Consider the following 20,846-nt stretch of genomic DNA (forward strand, 5'->3'; position numbering starts at 1 on the left):
CCCCCCTATTTCAACTCCCTCATTTCTTTATTTTATGTCCCCCCCGCTTCCACCTCCATTATTTATTTAATTCTTCCCTCTAAAAACTTGGTATCATAACCCTGCCTTGTGCACCTTGTTTCCATCATAAAACTTCAAAACCTTTCCTTGTCAGCTAACCCTATCTTCTGACTTATTGTGAGCTTTGCCATAGGAGTTTCCCAAATCATCAAAGAAAAATTGAGAAATACGAGTTTTATAAAGAAAAACAGCTGATTTGAATGGTTCTGGTTTCCTCTCTAAATTGAATTTTGCAAATTAATTAAATGCACTTTTTAATTAAGTTACATCCATTTCACTTTAATAGTGGGGATGAAACCAAATGCTACAATGTTAATATCAGTAGTTAGATTTTACTGTAAAATACCACTGTGATAAGACCCAGGTACTTAGTATTTTGTCATTTTTTTTCTGTACTTATGGACTCACTGTGTCATAGACCAGCACTGAAAAAAGTCAGTTTATAAGATTAGGACATTTAGGGGAAGAACTTCAGATTGGCAAAGTTAGCATGTGAATGCTTAATTGCCTTGTGCTACCTCCCTATATGGGCTGTTTTTACACAGGCATAACCTGTTTATTTTAAACGGGTTAATGCCAGTGTAACATTTGCACATACAGGAATGTAGTATGAGCGAGTTGTTTTCTGTATGTGAACTTCGCCTTTTTGGAATTAGACAGAAGTAATTGCTGAAGGAATATTGACAGATTAGAAAATTTGTTGGGAAATGATTTGAAATTCGAATTTAATTAAATATTCTATTCAGCAATAGAAATGCACTGCGAATTTTGCTTAACAAAATCACCTGGAAACTGAACAATAATGGGACAGCCACTGTACAATATACAGATTGTTTGTTTGAAAATTGAGACTGATTAGACTACACTACTGAAAATCTTTAAAGCCCACCCTCCCCTCCCAAATTGGGCTGCTTTTATAGCTGAATAAATCTATTAGTAACACTGTTGTGTTGCAGCTATATGCCACCTGTCCCACTCCTAGATTTGCAGTAAAATTGCCATCAAATGCAGACTAAATCCCTGATTAATTAAAACTCTAGACTGCTTTCTAATCCGTTCAGTGTTGCCATTAGTTTTCTGTTTGCACTATGTGTAACAAAATCATAAACAAGTTCTTTATAAATGGGTTTATGATTTTGTTACACAAGGTGCACAGAGGAAATTGCCCCCACTGTTTCCATATGTTGTGTGAAACGCTGTAACATTGTTTTTCTTCAGCAATATCATTATAATAAATGATTTGCTGACACAAAAATGCTTTTCAGATCAATCTGACCCTTGTTCTGCAGAAAGTTGATTGATGTTAAAAGCTGATCCCCGCCTCCCTCCCTTTCTCACTTTGAGGATTGAGATGATGCAATAACGATAAATAATCAATGTACCCACAATGATTTACCAAACTATGGCAGTGAATAGCATTTCTTTGGTATGACCAGAACTGTCTGCTAATGATTGTAAGAATGGAGTTTGGGCTCCATTGTTGTAGACTGCCTTTCAAATGTAGCCTCTGCTGACTTAGATATAGCCGTCAAACTCCCCAAGGCACTAAAGTAGTTCAGCACAGAAAGAAAATCTGCTGTCTTTTTTTTGTCACTGACTTCGGTGATACCAGGCTAGAAATTGTAGTTGGCGTTCTTAGCAGATAAGTGCTTCACATGTTGATATGACATTCCTCTGTCTGCTATTTTAATGGACCTGTTAACTTGTTTAAAATAAATGGGTTGATGCTGCTATTAGAATTGCACACAGAGGAATGTCATACAAATGTGTTCAGCTTTCATCCACAATCGACCATTATCACCAATGAAGTTTGTATATCTACTGGACATCTGATAGGACCTCTATACTCACTAAGAACCAATGAATTATACTAAGGGGCTGTCCAGTGGAATAATTTCATATTAAGGATTTTTAGCCAACCATTAAGTTAGCAGAGGTATATTGAAGCTGGGTTATTCTGTAAGAGAAGATTTTATGAAGACCAAATAATCTGCTTCATCAACATTTACAACTACAGCAATTATCTGGAAGTCAAGCATTTAGATATCTTAAGCTCGTTCCAAATAGACTTTACTAGACTCTGTAGGCTACAAGTTTATAGAACCAACAGATGGCATGTTTCAAAACTACATAATGATATCGTAGACAAGGCAGTGATAAAAAGTTCACAATGACCTGGATCATTGTGTGAAGGGTTTTTATAATATGGAGGTTTTGAGCAGGCTAAATTGAGAAAACTTGAAATAACCCAACTTGAAAATTTGTGAATTTCCACCATGTTGGCTACACAAAACAGTAAATTTTCCTAATTTATTTCCTCTCTACCTGTCTTTAAATGAAAGTTTAAAAATGAATTAATTTTGCAGTGATGGAGTTTTTCAGCAATCATGTCAGACGTTCACACATTTGCCTATAAACCCAATAGAAACATGTTGTAGCACAAGTACAGTGAAACCTGTATAAACAGTCACCCCCCAAAAAACACACACCTGCAAAAAGCAGACACTTATTGACAGTCCCAAATAACATACATTGTAACAGATACAAGAGGCATTCTGAAACCATGGACACTTGCAAACTATGAACTACGGACATTCTTCAATGCACCAACCCCTTTTACACCTTAAAACATGGGACAAAGCCTGACTGGAGTCTGGAACTCACTGCCTGAAAGGGTTGTGGAGGCAGGAACCCTCACAACATTCAAGAATTGTAAACAATTTTACAACACCAAGTTATAGTCCAGCAATTTTATTTTAAATTCACAAGCTTTCGGAGGCTACCTCCTTCCTCAGGTGAACGATGTTCACACCGTTCACCTGAGGAAGGAGGTAGCCTCCGAAAGCTTGTGAATTTAAAATAAAATTGCTGGACTATAACTTGGTGTTGTAAAATTGTTTACAATTGTCAACCCCAGTCCATCACCGGCATCTCCATAACATTCAAGAAGCATTTGGATGAGCACTTGAAATGCCATAGCATACAAGGCTACGGACCAAATGCTGGAATATGGGATTAGAGTAGACAGGGCTGATGGCCGGCGCGGACACGATGGGCTGAAGGGCCTCTATCCGTGCTGTATAACTCTATGACTCTATGACATCACATTTTAAAATGTTCAAAGTAAGTACTGTATCTGACTCTGAAGATCATGATGACCGATGGATTGTCACTGGTTTCCATTTCGTCCATGCTGGTATCAGGGTTTGAATGCTCCCTGCAGCCGCTGTCAGTATATACAATGACCATTTTGAAAAAAAGGACACCTACAAAAAAGGACAGCTGATGCCAGTCCCTTAGGTGTCCACAATTTACAGGTTTCACTGTACATCAAATCGTTGACCGTGGGCCCTGACAATACAGCACAAAAATCTTAGTCAACTCAGTTCTATTTGCGCTTATATTTCTTACTAGCTAGTTTGACCTGTTTGCATTTTGCGGGCCTGGAGGCTTAGAAAGAGCTGTTCTTTGTGCTGTTGCCTCATTACTGGATAAATCCCAAATTGAGACCAGTTAGCATCCATATCTTAAGATTTATACAAATTAATGGGAACATTGATTTGAACTTTATAGATAGCCGTGAAGGCTACATGGTATGCACCTATGTGACCCGCAAAGACAAAAAGCTTGTGCATTGGTGGTCTTGAGAGCCAGTCAACTACTGATTGACTGACTTAATTTGGGGACTGCTCCCTATTTATTTCTAATTCAGGATGTTTGCTTTTGAATAAGTCCTTCCACAAGGTACACATTCCTTTCTTGCCTCCCTTGTGACCATTCAATTCCTTGTTTTCTTGCATTTGAGAGTGTTAGTTGTCTTTATGGTGGTAGGGAAACAGAGTTGGAACCACCATCACAAAACATCTATTGAAGGCTCTCCCTAATGATTCAGTGAGTTTATCCAGTGAGCAGCTAAGCTATTCAGATCAAGAAGAATCCAAATTTGACCCCAGTCTGTGCTGAGTTAGCCAATCTCACTGGGATGGAGGTAAAGGTGCTACAAATTGGCCTCCTTGACTGAGTTGGAGGGTAATCAGTAAAATTCTTAATCTTGGTCATTATCCAGCAACTCCTGCTGGAAGTACGCATGTGTAGACATTAAGCGATAACTGAGTCTGGCTCAGCTGTGATGCTCAGTCATTGTCAAGGCTCGCGCATGTATAATGGTCACTTGGGGAGATGACGGAGGGCAATCAGTGCCTGTGGAAGAAAAAGTCAAGAACTTCAGGAGAGGATAAGGAAGAACAAAATTGGCAGAGAAAATTGGCACAGAGAAAACTATCAGTCAGAGCATAGTGAAACCTGGAATGTGAAATAATGGTTATCTACAACAGCAGACAAATCTGGTTGGTATTTGGGCCTTGGAAATGCAGCTTGACAACCCAAATGCCTTGGCATGTCATATGTCTAAGTCTATAGGATAATTATTCAGCCATCCCAAGGGCCCTAACGCTATACACTTGTTGTATCCAATGATCCCTGTTTACACTTCCTTTGCTATCTTCAATATTGTAGGCATCCTTTGCCTCGCTCTGCATGGCTACCTATTCCTGTGTTTTCCAAATTGCTGTTTTGAAACTAGTAGCCTAAATTCCAATTTTGTGATGCATGCAACTGTTGACAAACATCAACTTACTTTGTCGAGTTGCGATTAGGTTTATAAGGTTTTCTTTTCTGCTGTTCTGTTTTTTGTTCTATATTTCAGTTCTTTATAACGTTTCCATCATTTCCTCCAGAAAAAAAAATCATAGTTAACAAAAAGCATTTGATTTCAGAGATGGAAAGTATAATTTTGTATACTCAAGTATGCAATGCTGCTTTCCATTTTAATTTCAAAATGTTGAATTCTTTCTCTAATCTTTTACATTTTCTTGTAACAATTCAAAAGCTGCATTATATATTTTTGCTTACAATAAGTTGGCATATATTTGCACTGAATTTTGTATTATTTAAAAATGTCACTAAGAATATAAATTATCTTTTTATGCTCCTAACTTGAAAGGATTGCTTTTAATGAACCTAAGAAAAGTAATTGAGATTAAATACTAAGTTTACACTTATTTGTAATCAGCAGTAAAACTATCTAATGTGATGCCACCATTAATTATTTCTAATTTTGAACTAGCTTGGGAAATGTGCATAGTCCTGATTGTTTTCACTATTATTTTATTTAGGCACATGGCCACACATTCACCACAAAAAACACATAAGTGCACCTACTGTGAAAAAATGTTCCACCGGAAAGACCATTTGAAGAATCACCTTCAGACACATGATCCAAATAAAGAAGCGTTCAAGTGCGAAGAATGTGGCAAAAACTACAACACCAAGCTGGGCTACAAGCGCCACCTAGCGCTGCACGCTGCCACCAGTGGTGACCTGACCTGCAAAGTGTGCCTTCAGACATTTGAGAGCACAGAGGTTCTGCTTGAGCACCTGAAAACACATTCAGGCAAGTCGTCAAGTGGAGTTAAAGAGAAGAAGCATCAGTGTGACCACTGTGACCGACGGTTCTACACTCGGAAAGATGTTCGGAGACACATGGTAGTCCACACAGGCAGGAAAGACTTCCTTTGTCAGTATTGTGCTCAGAGATTTGGCAGAAAGGACCACCTGACAAGACATATGAAGAAGAGTCATTCACAGGAATTGTTGAAAATTAAGACTGAACCATCCGATATGATGGGTCTGCTTCACTCCAGTCCACCCATAACAGTGAAGGAAGAACTTAGTCCAATGATGTGCATGGCTTCTAAGGAGGCAGTAGGTAAGCCATTTACTAGTTTGCCAATGAGCATGTACAGTCCACACATTCAAGCTATGACAAATTCAGGATCATCACATAGTCTGGTTGCTAGTTCTCTAGCAATGGGAATGGGTTGTCAAATGGAGTCCCCATCCTCAATTCATTCAGCACCTCCTCAACCCCCTTCAAAATATCAGCTTGGATCTACCTCATATGCCACTGGCTTGCCTGAGAAGCCAACAAAAATTGAGATGGAAAGTTACTTAATGGACTTGCACAGCAGTTTGCCACTCTCATCGCATGAATCTCAGTCTTCACCAGCTAAAGTAGGCTTAGATTCGCAAACTGGGCCTCTGGATGACATTTCTGGTGAACATTTGCTTTCCAAAAGCCCTGCTATAATTACTGAATCCCTCTGTACAGCAAACATGGACTTTTCACATTTGCTGAGCTTCTTACCACTGAACCACCCTACGTACAATCCAACTGTTTCAGCAGGGGGGCTGGTAATGGGCTATGCGCAAAGTGAGCCTCAGTCCTCACTTACCTCTCTTCAGCCTCAGCTGCAGGACTCCCAAGGATCTGGAAATGGCCTGAGCCTTGGGCCTCTTCATCCATTGTCTCCGGTGTTTACCACCAGTCTGAGCACAACAACATTGCCACGTTTCCACCAGGCATTCCAGTGAACTGCTGTTCGATCTTTTGTTCAATAATCTGTGCTTGGAGTGGAATTTACTGAAGCGCACAAAGCTTTCTAGAACTCAAGGGAAGCTAAAGCTTTGAAGAAGGCAATTTCCGTTATTCAGTTTTAATCCATAATATGGAGGTTTTTTTTAATCTATTAGCAACTGACAAGGCATATACAAACATTGAGCCTTTTGCTTTCTACACTCTAACATGGATACAAATCCACATGAGGGCTGAACATATCAGAACTCTGTGAGAAGTGGATGAGTTTTAATGTGAAAATTACTCCCCAGACAGCTACATGCTTCAAATGTTTTTAACATACATGGAGACCTGTTACAATTGAGAAGTTACTTCATGAGCTAAATGTCTGAAACAGAATTACAGGGAAAAATTAGTGAAGGATGGGAAAAAAATAATCAATATAGTTATTATGGCATTATGCAACGTGTATTAATCTCTGCTTTGTCGATCTTGCTTAGGTGTCTGTCCAAATTGTGCTTTTAAAAATATTTTGTCACACACAAAGGTTAGAGTGTCTCTGTGAAGCAAAAGCTACACAGTGAAACCGACTTAGATTGTGCCTGCAATGTGAGTTGTGCACAGTCACTTGCCCTCTTGATAATAAAGTATTGGCTTATTTCATTGTTAAAATATCTTAGTTTCCTAAAAATTCAGATATTCTGTGAGAAGTTAATATATGCAAAGAAGTACTGACCCTGCTTAATCAATTAAAGAGCTATAGCCTAGAAATTACTGTTGGTAATATCAGTAGGCAAATGCTTAACATCGTATGACTTTTCTCTCTGTTATTTTAATGGAGGCATTAACACATTTTAAATAAACTGGTCAATACAGGTTAAAATAGAGGACAGAAGAATTTGCTATGGACACTTTAAGCTGCAAATATTACCAACAGTAATTTCTAACCTTATATTTCTTTCTGTTATAGCTATGTTTGTCATACTAGAGTGTACGAAAGTTTTCATCTTACCAGAATTGAACCCTCTTTATTTTTTTAATAGCAAAGGTAATGCAGCTGCTTCATTTTTCTTATTAAGTAATATTTCTTGAGGGTAAATATCACCTATTTATGATCGATCACTTCAACCCATGGTTGATACATTAATAAACTATTATCTTACTGTGTTGTGCAGAGCTGGCACTTAGAACCCATACAGCAATCTGCTTATGACAGTTTTTGAACGTTAACAGTAGCTCATTTACAGCAAAGCTTAAATGTTGCAACATGTTGAAAAATCAGCAGTTTTAAATTTTGCTGCTGATTTATCTAGGGTACAGATTAAGCACCTCCGTGACAATGTTGAGCGCTCAGCTCAGGAACACCCTGTTTGTGTTCCCTGCAAGTACTGTAAATGCATTGCTCACTAAAGGTAACATTGGCAAACAATGTTGAAAGAGGAATAGCTTAAGACAAGGTAGACTTGAACGTTAGTTTATAACAAAGGTACATACATGCACAAAAATAATCATAGCCATTTGATCAAAGTTAGCTTGATGCACATTTTTACATTAGTCTGTCTCTATTTTACTAAACTATTATTGTAGAATTATTCTTTGCTTCCAGATTTGTGGCACAATTAAAACTTAGCATTTTGAATAAAATTCAATGTCATAATAGCCAGTATGTAAATGCTTGTGAAGCAGTTTTCCTTCCAACACTAATTTTGCTTTTTAAAAAAACAGCTTTAAAAAAACACTGAACACTCTCAACTCTCAGCTTAATGGGGAGATATTGTGGCTTAATTATAATGCAGTTGCTTCTAATATTTTAATCATCCTGCCTTTTACATCTGAGTAATAATCCTAAATTTTGTTTTTGTGTATTCATTTAAACCCCAAACATATCTTCAAGAAAAGAACAGACATTATGATATACATCCGTGTATAAATACTATAATGCATATTTTAGAAGATTTAGCTCCAAATTAAGTAGTTACAACACATCAAGCTAATTAAATTCTTAATCATCGTCTGCAAGAAATGCATTGCTGGCTTGTAGATGTAGTAATCTTAAAATTCATTGAGTATCACTAGACTTTTATTGTAGTGAATATGTACTTTGAAAATATTGTACCTTTCCTTGTATTTAGGAGCTGTGAGATCTAGAAAGGATACAGAACAGGGTGTTTGATTTAAGAATACCCTGATTATATTAAGTCAGGGTCTCTTAAAGAAAGATTTTTATGTTATGCTTGTGTTTTAATGTAAAGATTTTAGTTCTGTTACTGTTTTTGCCTCTCCTGACAGTGCCTTATTCTGGCCACCAGAGGCTTAGAGCTATTTGAATCCTTATTTCACAGTTCTCTGAGCAGGACCTCACAAAGACACAACACATCACCTCATGCATGCTTCTAGCTATAGGCCTAGGAGAAAACCAAACCTGCCTTACAGTGAATATGGACACAACTTCATTTCTGACTGATACAGAATTCACAGCAGTGAAAACTGTTGCTTTTGATTCACAACAATCTAGTTCGGCATGACTAAATACATTAGAAACTCCTCTTGTGCATCAACCATATATATTTTAATAATATATAGAAGCTTATTTTTATAAAATTGGGGGTTGATTTAATATCACTACCAAATTACTATATTGCAGAATTCTAATGGTCTCATGACCAAGAGTGGTTTATTTTTAATACAGATAAATCATTATAGCAATATTATAGTGTGGCATTACTAAACATTTTATTCTAAATATTTTAGTGGATTTCTTGAATTCACTATTTTGGGAGGAAATGAAAATGTAGATTATTGTGGTACCAATTGGAAAATTGTTAATTTGTTCTGAGTCATTCTGCCCTGCAACATAAGGAAATAGTTTGTATCACGGACGTTTGCGAAGGAAATGAGTGAGGGCAACTCTGTACTACCTGTGGACGTACATTTCCTAGTTAACCTTAATATACTTCTGTTTAAGTCCAAAATGACAATAGAAACTTTATTCACACTGGTGAACAACTGCACAGTGATCAAATACACATTTTTAAATTAACTTTAATTGCTGTGTTCATTGTAAGGCTAATAGTTCCTCTTATGGCTGGTTAACTTGCTATGTTCTAGCACTTTCAGAAACCCTTATAGGAGAGTATCTCTTCAGCACCATAAACTGGTAATGAATCTTTTATAAAATTAAGTGCCATTAGATTTTTGTTAGATGTATTAGTATTACTTATGATAAAATAGAGCATTACAGTGTTTTGTATTACTACCATTCAGCTGCTCTGTGTTGTACTTTAATACCTAGGATGTCTGATGTATAAATCAGCTTAATGTATAAACCACAATTATTCTCAAATCTTTTTCTTTCTTGTTTAACTCAGTGCTGGAATCTCCAATTGTTTTAATTAATGCTGAATGTCTGCGTCAGCATTCAGAGATTTAATAACTGTATTTGGAGTTGTACAAGTTGCATCTCTCTTCACTGTATGTTAACAGATGTTTACCTATGATTTATACATCAGATGGCCAATAGACAGTGTGCTTCCATAGTTGCACAATTTCTCTATATTTTGTAAAGTTCTTTACAGTAAAAAGTGTCATGTTCTATATTTGTACTGATATTTTAGGACTGAATGAAAGCAGATCAAGATAAAGTAATTTGCCCATTTTATATTTTTTTCAAAAAATAAATGTGCCTACTCCTAAAGGAAGTGCATAAACTTGGGGAATGGAGGCACAATCAACATACTGGTGCTTGCTGGATTGTTCCACAGTGGATGACCGAAGACTGAAAACAGTTTTCTTCCTCACAAATCACTAAATACTGCTAAGATGGTTTTCCTCTCAAACTTCCACGTGCCAAGCTTCACCCAGGACTAAAGTGAATGTGTAAAACACTTAATGCATAGATTCCACACAAAGTGTCAATAGATCATTAGTGATAGATAGTAAAAAGTTATTGCAGTTGGAAAAACTGCAGTCCATTTCTGTCCTTTATACATTGTGTAGTAAATAGTATTTTTTTTTCCTGCATTTTGTTTTTAAATTACTGCATTCTGTCATGACAGGATGCTTATTGCATATGGTAATCATTATTTTTATATAGCATTTTATTTACATACTACTGGTATTTGTACAAAATGTATTTCAGGTAAAGAGCAACATAATCACATATTTTTACATGAGTGTTTTATCAGGTTTCATTTGCAATCTGTTGCTGCAGTTGAATTTGTTGGACATTTGTATTGGTAGATCCAAAGAAGTATTTCAGCAAACATATTTACTTATTGTACATTATACTTTGACTGCTACCATGTTACTTTTGAACAATTAAACTATGGAGCTTGAACTGCTAAATGTTCATTATTTACATTCATTCTGATTCCAACATATTGAAGAGAAGACAAAGCATAATTTCATGAGGAAAGTGCTGCATGAAATATTAATATGAAAACTTCTTGTTTTGCAATTTTAGTAGAGAAGGGAAACCATGCAGAGAGATTAACAAATTAAAGCAACTTTGTTTTTTGATTCCTACTGGAAGCTTTCCTTTGCGGAGTACGTATAGAACCCCTAGCTTCACTGCTGAACCTGTTCAGACTTGCATGTTTGCCTGTCTTTCCATTCACCTGTTAGTTCTAAAACCCCTTTAGCTGCGTCCAGAAAGATCATTGCATCTATTTCCAGATCATTATAAGAACACAATAACTGAAGCAGAACATCTGTTTTTGATCATCTTTTCACATGATCCATTAATCCGGTGTTGACCATTCTGGCTTGAATTATTTACTGGCACCTTTATTTTTGTAGAAATTGGCACAAAAAAGTTGGACCTAATACTATATTTGGAATGAATTGAGATTTTTTTTTGCTGCATTCTTGATCTATATTTACCCAGAATGTCAATGCAGATCATTAAACAAACTCAAACTACTCAGCACTGTATAATGTATAATCACCCTCTTGTGGACTCTTATAAAACCTACTCATTCTCCTTGGGGAGGTAAGCAACCACATGTAAACCAGCAAGAAAAGTTCCCCAATTCCAATGGTTAGCAAAATCCTAGAATATTAATCCAGCATTACAATACATAAACTGCATTCCACGGATGAATTGTTATGTTGCATTGAGTTTATCACTTGATAATCTGTCTTTCTTACTTTACACAGCAACACTTTACTCACCAATTTAGATTATATGCAGAAATAATTAGTACAGCATTATAGCGTTAGCTTAACAGACCTGATGGTTTTATCTTGCTGTTATTTTCATATGTCCTGAAGTCCCAGTTGCTGTTTAGTGGTTTTCATAGTTGCCAACCATTCACATTTTGCATGGATAGCCAGCTGTCTGCAAGGAGTCGACAAGTCCATTGTTTTCCAGCCTACAGCTACATTCTGTTCCTTTGCTGTTCACAGGAATTGCAAAAAGCCAATCCAAGTTGTGCCCCTCTTATATTGTCCTGACATTGCTGGGAATTGCTGTGATTCGGGATGTTAGGATCCCACAAGGTCCTTGGGTGCAAGTGATTGCACTCGTATTGCCAACTCAGGTGGAAGAGGCAGCACCAGAAGTTTGTAACTTTTTAGTATATTTCAAAGTGTAGCATTTAAATAATGTGATGTTAAAAGCAATAATTTCAATATGATCAAATAATCATAACTTCTTGATGTAATAGTTAATAATTATGCCATTGTTATGCTGAGGACTGTTCTTTTGAGTAACTTACAAACTTTCCAATTTTGTAAATTTTAATTTGATTTAAAATGCAATTTCCAAGCTTAAGGGTTAATTAGCAATTGTATTACTCTTTTAGACACAATAACGCTTCTTTTGCAGTACAACGTAGGGGTTTATTCAAATTATGCAGAATGGTGTTGTAAATGTTAGTGATTCCCATTGTACGTGTCAAATTTTGATTTATCAGTAATGCACATTTGCCTGTTTGAAATGGCATAAGTGAACATTAGGGTTTAGAATTAGATGTGGTGGGGAGGGGAGCCTAAATCTTACTCGTGTGAGATCATACCGAGTATTATGAGATTGCACAAAGGAAACAAAGATTGAAATTGGAGAGATTTCAGTAAAAGCTGCTTGGCTCTGTGCAACCAATCACAATAGTCACTGAAACTAATATACAAATGCATATTCTCACGTGGTCTCCAGGTATCGCCTACCAGTAACTATCTCACAATTTGTGTTTTCTCACCTGCATTACAACAGCTAGCTGGATGCCATCAGTTTTGGAAGTAATAAAGAGAATAGCTTGCAATGTGTCAATCACCTTAATGTTGTCGATAACCAATTCCAATGCCATGTATGGGGCTCCTCACCAACTGCTTAATTGAGGTTCTTGTGAGGTGCTTTTGAATAAATCTACAGGCAGTGAGGTTGATTTCCCCCAATGTAGTTTGCTCCAGGGAGGGCTTATACCAACTTGTAACACGTGTCCCCTTTTTGCCACAAATCCACCTCAGAATTGGTCCTGGATCTTGTACATTGGCCAAAGGAAGCCATTGTGGCAATGAATCATGACATTATTTGACTTGTCTCAACAAGCTTGAACTCCATGAGGATAGTGTCAAAAACTTGAAAGATTAAAGCACACTTTTCCCTTCACTAGCACACTCACAAAGGCCTGTGTCCAGACTAAAGTTGACATTCTGGACCGCCATGAACCATGATAAGAGGCATGATCCTTGTATATTCTAATCAATACATTTACCATCCCCTTGCACTGTGCAAAGCCATAATACTACACTGATGCAACCACTATATCCTACTGGTTAGTCTATTGTTCATGACAATTAGAGTGCACTGGGTCCCTGGGTAAGTCAGCCATTAACATCTGTGAAAATCACTAAGTTGTTCAGAAATGCCTAGATCATTCACATACATACCATCCCAATACATTGTTGGTGCAGAGAAAATTGTAGTACACTTTAGAAAAACAGCAAAGGGAAGCATACCCTTAACAGTGAAACGTTGAATTTTCAGTGGTTCTCCTGGTTTACTTTCGTGGAAGATTCATAGAAATGGTATAAATAGTGTTTCCACTATTTCTCTGGGGTTTCGACAGATCTTCTGCCAAAGGTATGGCAGCTAATAGAAGAAGTTCCACAGGGGTTTGCCCAAAGATTCTTAAAGTAGGGAGCAGAGACCAAGCTCTTCAAAGATGGGAGTGCAAGTAGAAATGGCCACAAATAAGGCAGGTAAGATTCTGGGTTTTTTTTAATATGTAAGGGCATTGAATATAAAAGACACTATATAGGCCAAAGTCAAAATATTGCATGCAGTTCTGCCTACCCCCATTTAAGGAAGGATATTAGAGCTATAGAAAGGGTACAGCAAAGATCCACTAGAATGATACCAGGAATGAAAGGTTAGTTATGAATAAAGGCTTGAAAAATTGGGGCTTTATTCACTGGAACAAGAAAATCTAATTGCAGTTTTCAAAATTCTGAAAAGGTGTTGAGAGGGTAAGTAGTAAAATATTTTATCCACTGGTTGGCAGATCAGCAACAAAGAGACATAGGGCCCAATTTTAGCACCCGCTATCGGGTGCGTTCTCGGCGGGGGGGCCTCGAAAATTGGAAAATCCAGGATCCCGACCGGATCCCGCCCACTTCCGGGTTCCCCGCTGACGCGCCGGCGTGTGCGCGCAGCCCCTGCTGGTGGGAATCCCGCAGGCAATTAAAGCCAGCGGGATGCCACTTGAGAGTATTTACATAGCTATTTCAGGTCATTGACTGACCTGGTGTTATAAAATTGTATAACTTGGTGTTGTAAAATTGTTTACAATTGACCTGATTAAGGGACTGTGTGTGATTTTGGATCAACATGGGACTGTTTCCCACACTGGGAGAAACACTCCCAGATCGAATGGACGTGTAGCAGCTGTCAGCCTGTGGCAGCTGCAAAGGTCCATTTGACAGGTGGGGGGGACCCTCACCCATTGCAGGAGGCCACTCTGTCACTTGGGACAAAGTTTGGCCTCCACCACCCTCCTCCTGATGGTCAAAGTCACCAACCTGCACACTTACCCCGGCGTCCGGAGACATGTACCTACCTTGCGGACCCCCTCAGATGTACATCTTGTGGATGGGGGCCGCCATAGCTGCAGTCATGACCTCCTCGGAGGGCGAACAGCATCACCAGCCTCACCATCCACCTCTGACACGTGGAGCTCCACAACAGAGTGCTGTGACACATCCACCTGTACAGCAGGAGGGAGGGCTACTGCAGAGAGAGATGCGTCACAGAGGGCACTACCCTCGCCACACGTTCCACAGACCGAGGCTCAGCCTCCTGGACCTCTCTGAACAGCAGTGCACATGGAGGCTCAGAGTCACTCGACATGTAGCCATGGACATCTGCAGCCTCTTTCATGCCGAACTGCTCCTGGCTGGCCCGTGCACCATCTTCCTACCTGTCGCTGTCAAAGTCACCACTGCCCTCCCGAACTTCTCTTCCGCAGCCTTCCAGGGTGCGACCGGGGACATCGCCGATGTCTCTGTCGTCTGCGCAGAAGAGCCCTGCAAATACACCTACACCCACTCTGCAGTGACACAATGGGTGGCATCAGTGGTGGGTCCTCATAGTGATACCCAGGAGCGGGCATTATTGCACAAACCGGACAGGATTCGCGAAGACATGGCAGTAGTGGTGCCAATAGAATGTGTGATGTGAGTTGTTCTGAAATTCAATATAAGTAACAACCATGACAAACCCTCAAACACCCTTGTGCATCCCCTTCATGCTCACGACATGTTTGCCTTACGCTGCCTACTGCAGGTTGAGTGAGGCTGGCCGTGAGAGCGATGCACGAGAGAGTGAGTATGGGATCGAGCCATGAGATTGTATGAGGATTGGGTTGCGTGGTAGTGGCGGGGTGAGTACTGGCGAGGTGAGTAAGTGCAGGTAAGATGAGGATGGGGTTTGAGTGGGTATGAGGGGTGATATGACAGAGTCATGTTGGCAGTGCCGAAGGAGATGTGGGGTGGGGGCAGTGATGTGGCAGACGGAGTGTAGGGGAAAGACTACGTGTTCTTACTGTGGCTGACCTACTGAGGTCATTAGACCGCCTCCTCCACTGTGTGCAGGTGGGCGATATGTTGGTGGTGCAGGTGACCCCCTCTGCCACCTCGAGCCAGGCCTTCCTGTGGCAGAGGCAGGCCGCTTCCTCCCGCCCACCGAGTGGAAGATCTCTGTCCTCCCCCTCCTCCTCACCCCATGTATTGATACCTGGAGTGAGGCATCATTAAACTGGGAGCAGCCTTCCCCCTGGGCTGCTCCATGCAGTCATCTTTGCTATTGGTTGCAGCATCTGTCAGTGGAGGACTGCCCCTTTAAATAGAGCGCCTCCAGCTGACAGATCTTACTGCGCATGCGCAGCCCGCCCGACGCGCAGATCAGCAGCGGGGAACCCGGAGGAGCAGGTAAGTGAATCCAATTAGTGGTTTGCCTGCTGCGATCGCGCAGGAAACCCACTAATCGCGCCCGCCTGCCCATCCGCCGGGAACCCGCACCCCTGGTAAAATCAGGCCCATAGAGTCAGGAATATCACCAACAGAATGAAATGTAAAGTTTTAAAAAAAGGGTTATTAGCATATGGAGTTTTATACAAGTGATTATTGAAGCAGAGACTATATCATTTAAAAAGGGATTGGATAAGTATTTGAAAAATACAAAAAGATACAGGGAAAGGACAGCAAAATGAATTTGGAGTAGACTGCTCCAGTTGGAGAGAGACCTCTGCAAATGCACAATGGGCTGAATTTCTTATAATCTTGCTTCTCTCTTCTCTCAAGAGGAATAATTTCAGTGAGTCTTGGAGATGCAGTACATTCCAGATAAAACAAGTGTACTGAGCTTGAATAAAGGAGACTATGATGGTATGAGAGCAGAATTGATTAAAGTGGACTGGGAAAATAGATTAAAGGGTAAGACGGTACATGAGCAGGGTGTTCATTCAAGGAGTTATTTTACAACTTTCAAAAAATATATATTCCACTGAGGAAAAAAGGGTGTAAAAGAAATGACAGCCATCTGTGGCTAAGTAAAGAAATTAAGGATAGTATCAGACTAAAAACAAGGACATATAAGGTAGCCAAACTTAGTGGGAGGATAGAAGATTGGGAAGTCTTCAAAAGACAGCAAAAAGTAACTAAAGGATTGATTAAGAAAGGGAAGATAGATTATGAAAATAAACTAGCAAAAAATATAAAAACAGATAGCAAGAGTTTCTACAGTTATATAAAAAGAAAAAGGGTGGCTAAGGCAAACGTAGGTCCCTTAGAGAATGAGACCGGGAAATTAATGGTGGGAAACATGGAGATGGCAAAAATGCTGAACAAATATTTTGTTTCAGTCCTTACGGTAGAGGACACTAAGAATATCCCAACACTGGACAAACAGGGGGCTTGGGGGGGGGGGGGGGGAGGAGCTAAATACGATTAAAATCACTAAGGAATTGGTACTCAGTAAATTAATGGGACTCAAGGCGGATAAATCCCCTGGACCTGATGGCTTACATCCTAGGGTCTTGAGGGAAGTGGCAGTAGGGATTGTGGATGCTTTGGTAATAATTTTCCAAAATTCTCTGGACTCGGCAAAAGTCCCGGCAGATTGGAAAACTGCTAATGTAACACCCTTATTTAAAAAGGGTAGTAGGCAGAAGGCTGGAAATTATAGACCAGTTAGCCTAACATCTGTGGTGGGTAAAATTTTGGAGTCTATTATTAAGGAGACAGTAGCAGAACATTTGGATAAACATAATTTAATAGGACAAAGTCAGCATGGATTTATGAAGGGGAAGTCATGTCTGACAAATTTGCTTGAGTTCTTTGAGGACATAACGTACAGGGTGGATAAAGGGGAACCAGTGGACGTAGTGTATTTAGACTTCCAGAAGGCATTCGACAAGGTGCCACATAAAAGATTATTGCTCAAGATAAAGAATCACTAGATTGGGGGTAATATTCTGGCATGGGTGGAGGATTGGTTATCTAACAGGAAGCAGAGTTGGGATAAATGGTTCATTCTCGGACTGGCAACCAGTAGCCAGTGGTGTTCCGCAGGGGTCGGTGCTGGGTCCCCAACTCTTTACAATCTATATCAACGATTTGGAGGAGGGGACCGAGTGTAACATATCAAAGTTTGCAGATGATACAAAGATGGGAGGGAAAGTGGAGAGTGAGGAGGACATAAGAAACCTACAGGGGGATATAGACAGGCTGGGTGAGTGGGCAGAGATTTGGCAGATGCAATACAATATTGGAAAATGTGAGGTTTTGCACTTTGGCAGGAAAAATCAGAGAGCAAGTTATTATCTTAATGGCGTGAAACTGGAAAGTACTGCAGTACAAAGGGATCTGGGGGTCCCAGTGCAGAAAATCAAAAAGTTAGTATGCAGGTGCAGCAGGTGATCAAGAAGGCCAACAGAATGTTGGCTTTTATTGCTAGGGGGATAGAATATAAAAACAGGGAAGTATTGGTGAGACCGCACCTGGAATACTGCATACAGTTTTGGTGTCCATACTTAAGAAAAGACATACTTGCTCTCGAGGCAGTACAAAGAAGGTTCACTCGGTTAATCCCGGGGATGAGGGGGTGGACATATGAGGAGAGGTTGAGTAGATTGGGACTCTACTCATTGGAGTTCAGAAGAATGAGAGGCGATCTTATTGAAACATATAAGATTGTGAAAGGGCTTGATCGGGTGGATGCGGTAAGGATGTTCCCAAGGATGGGTGAAACTAGAACGAGGGGGCATAATCTTAGGATAAGGGGCTGCTCTTTCAAAATTGAGATGAGGAGAAACTTCTTCACTCAGAGGGTGGTAGGTCTGTGGAATTTGCTGCCCCAGGAAGCTACATCATTAAATAAATTTAAAACAGAAATAGACAGTTTCCTAGAAGTAAAGGGAATTAGGGGTTACGGGGAGCGGGCAGGAAATTGGACATGAATTTAGATTTGAGGTTAGGATCAGATCAGCCATGATCTTATTGAATGGCGGAGCAGGCTCGAGGGGCCGTTTGGCCTACTCCTGCTCCTATTTCTTATGATCTTAAATCTTAATATTTGGGCATGTATTCCCATAGTTTCCAGCTTCCTCATGACAGCCCTAGCAAGACAGTAAGTGACCCAAAATAAAATGCTTCAGTTCTGTGTAGTGATACATCTAACTGCATGCCAAGAACAAACCAAACTTACCCATCTAAAACAATGACTGAGTGACAGCTCTAGGATGCAAACCAACAATATTCTAATTGGGAGTTAAAATTTGTTTCACACTATTATGTACTGCACCTCCCGATCTGAAAAACAATGTTTTCTTTGTTGACCAATATTTCCCAGAAACAAAATATACACGAAAGACAAACAAGGCCAAATTTGCGATGTAATGGGCTAAATGCAAACTTATTAGCTTTAGAGAAATAAGTGTACCTGGTCTAAATCCAGAAAGTAACTATTTCAGGACAAACAATTGTCATAGTACAAAGTCAATTTCAGAAGCATATCTAAAGATAATTTATTCAACTAACATTTACGAAAACATACAAGCTTCATGCAATTTTCCTCAGATTTAAAATTGATGCATTTCATGAAAAAAAGAGCAAGTCACACCACTGCAAAATGTATAAAGGAAAGTTTACACACTTTTATTTTATACTGGACATTATATAAAGAGTAACATGCCTTCTGAAACAATTACATAATCAGTACATACAGTGCCTATGACCAAAAAGCAAAAGTACAAAATTGCATTTATTTACACCATTACATGAAAGACACACAAAAATTAAATGGATCCTATCAAACTGAAAAAAAAATCTAATGCAGAATTTCAAAAAAGGAACATTTAAATATTTAGAAATGTACAAAACTTAAAATTTAAATCACAGTAAACTTCATATCACCCCTCCCCCCTTCAACGGCTATTTTACCACTAATTATTAGAGAAAAACTTACAGGAAAGCAAATCAACAGGTTTATTATATGTTGAACAGCCAAAGACCCGGAGGAGTCTGTACCGGATGAAGTCAGTGCAGTATTTTGTAATACTTCATCAGTAGACTAGTAAGTATAAGCATGGTGGCAGCCACTAGGTAACTGTTCCATCTCTTTTCTTATTGTTTTCATTTTCTCATCCATTTTGATCACAGGTTCAGATACAAATAAGAGACATTTAAGATGTCAAATCTTCCTACATTTCCAAATTTTGCGGCCAGACAAAATGTGTATTTGGTCTTCCATCAAAAAAGGGCTCGAGAAAAAAATATATAGATACATAATGCAAAAAGCCAGTTGTAAATTATAGAGCTGTGAAGTATTTAAAATAAACAAACTGCTGTATCTGTATTACACACACACACTGCATACAGACAACAAAGTGCAAGATGTTTGTTCTGAATGTAGCTCCTCAGTGCTTTAATTATGAGCCTTTCACAAAAACCGTAAAGGAAGTGATAGAAAACAATATAACTTGGGTCAGGCCTTTGGTAATACTTTAATATTTTTACAGAATTTTTGCAGCTATGCCTATATATTCATATCTAAAAATGCACAACAGCCTCAGTAAATTGAGGTCCAAACCAAAACACTAGTCAGTACAGTACAGGCGATTTCAAACTCTTAATAAACCACATTTTGCATTTTAGAACCTACAATTTTGAATATGCACCTACAGTAATTTAAAGGCTTCCATTATAAGGTTCCTGTTTACATGGTTTTTTTTAATTACTTTAAAAAGAAACACTTAAAAAAAAAACTTGCTTTATTTACATCTGAACAAATAAATGTAATCAGCTTTTTGGTGTATAGTCCACTTCAGTTGTTTGGCCCAACTGTAATTGTAGTAACAAATATGTTCAGACAAGGTACACTTCAACTGGATGTGAAGACGTTAAGAGTGGAAAATCCATCAACCAAAATCCACAACCAAATTCTAGGCATTACACCCCTATGACATTCCTCACTGAGCAACTCGGCTTTCTTCAAAGTACTCAAATAGAATGGACATTGTCTGTTTATGAATATACTTGAGTAAAGTAGGTCACTCTGGTGCTTCTTGAGCTACAGATATTCTGTACCTCTTATTAAAAAGCTAAATTCTTTCAAGTTAGTGGAGCTGCATATAAAGTACAAGTAATGAACTTTTCTGATCAAACAAAAAATGGCACTCAATCGACATTCTACGGATATCTCTTTGCAAATTGGCTCTGGCCTCAAAGCTGTTAGTTGCATTTGTACATAAAAATTTCCATAACCTACTTAACTGCAAAATGCATGAACACTTAAGATACAACTTAAGAGGCAACAAATATTTCCAATAATCGATTTTTTTTCCCCAAAAGCATCCGGCACAATAACACTCAGTGA

The 20,846-nt window shown here is 39.0% G+C and overlaps 1 protein-coding gene across 4 annotated transcripts in view; it reads left to right on the forward strand.

Moving 5' to 3' along the window:
- Positions 1-10,801, forward strand: part of plagl2 (pleiomorphic adenoma gene-like 2) — a 122,439-nt gene extending 111,638 nt beyond the window's left edge. For all 4 annotated transcript variants that reach the window (XM_068000439.1, XM_068000436.1, XM_068000437.1 and 1 more), the window contains one exon: positions 5,235-10,801. In XM_068000439.1, the coding sequence (XP_067856540.1) occupies positions 5,235-6,492 (1,258 nt within the window). In that variant the 3' untranslated portion in view covers positions 6,493-10,801. The remainder of the gene's footprint in view (positions 1-5,234) is intronic.
- Positions 10,802-20,846: the final 10,045 nt, after the last annotated feature.

Source organism: Heptranchias perlo, chromosome 19 (genome assembly GCF_035084215.1).
Source record: "Heptranchias perlo isolate sHepPer1 chromosome 19, sHepPer1.hap1, whole genome shotgun sequence".
NCBI classification, from domain to species: Eukaryota; Metazoa; Chordata; class Chondrichthyes; order Hexanchiformes; family Hexanchidae; genus Heptranchias; species Heptranchias perlo.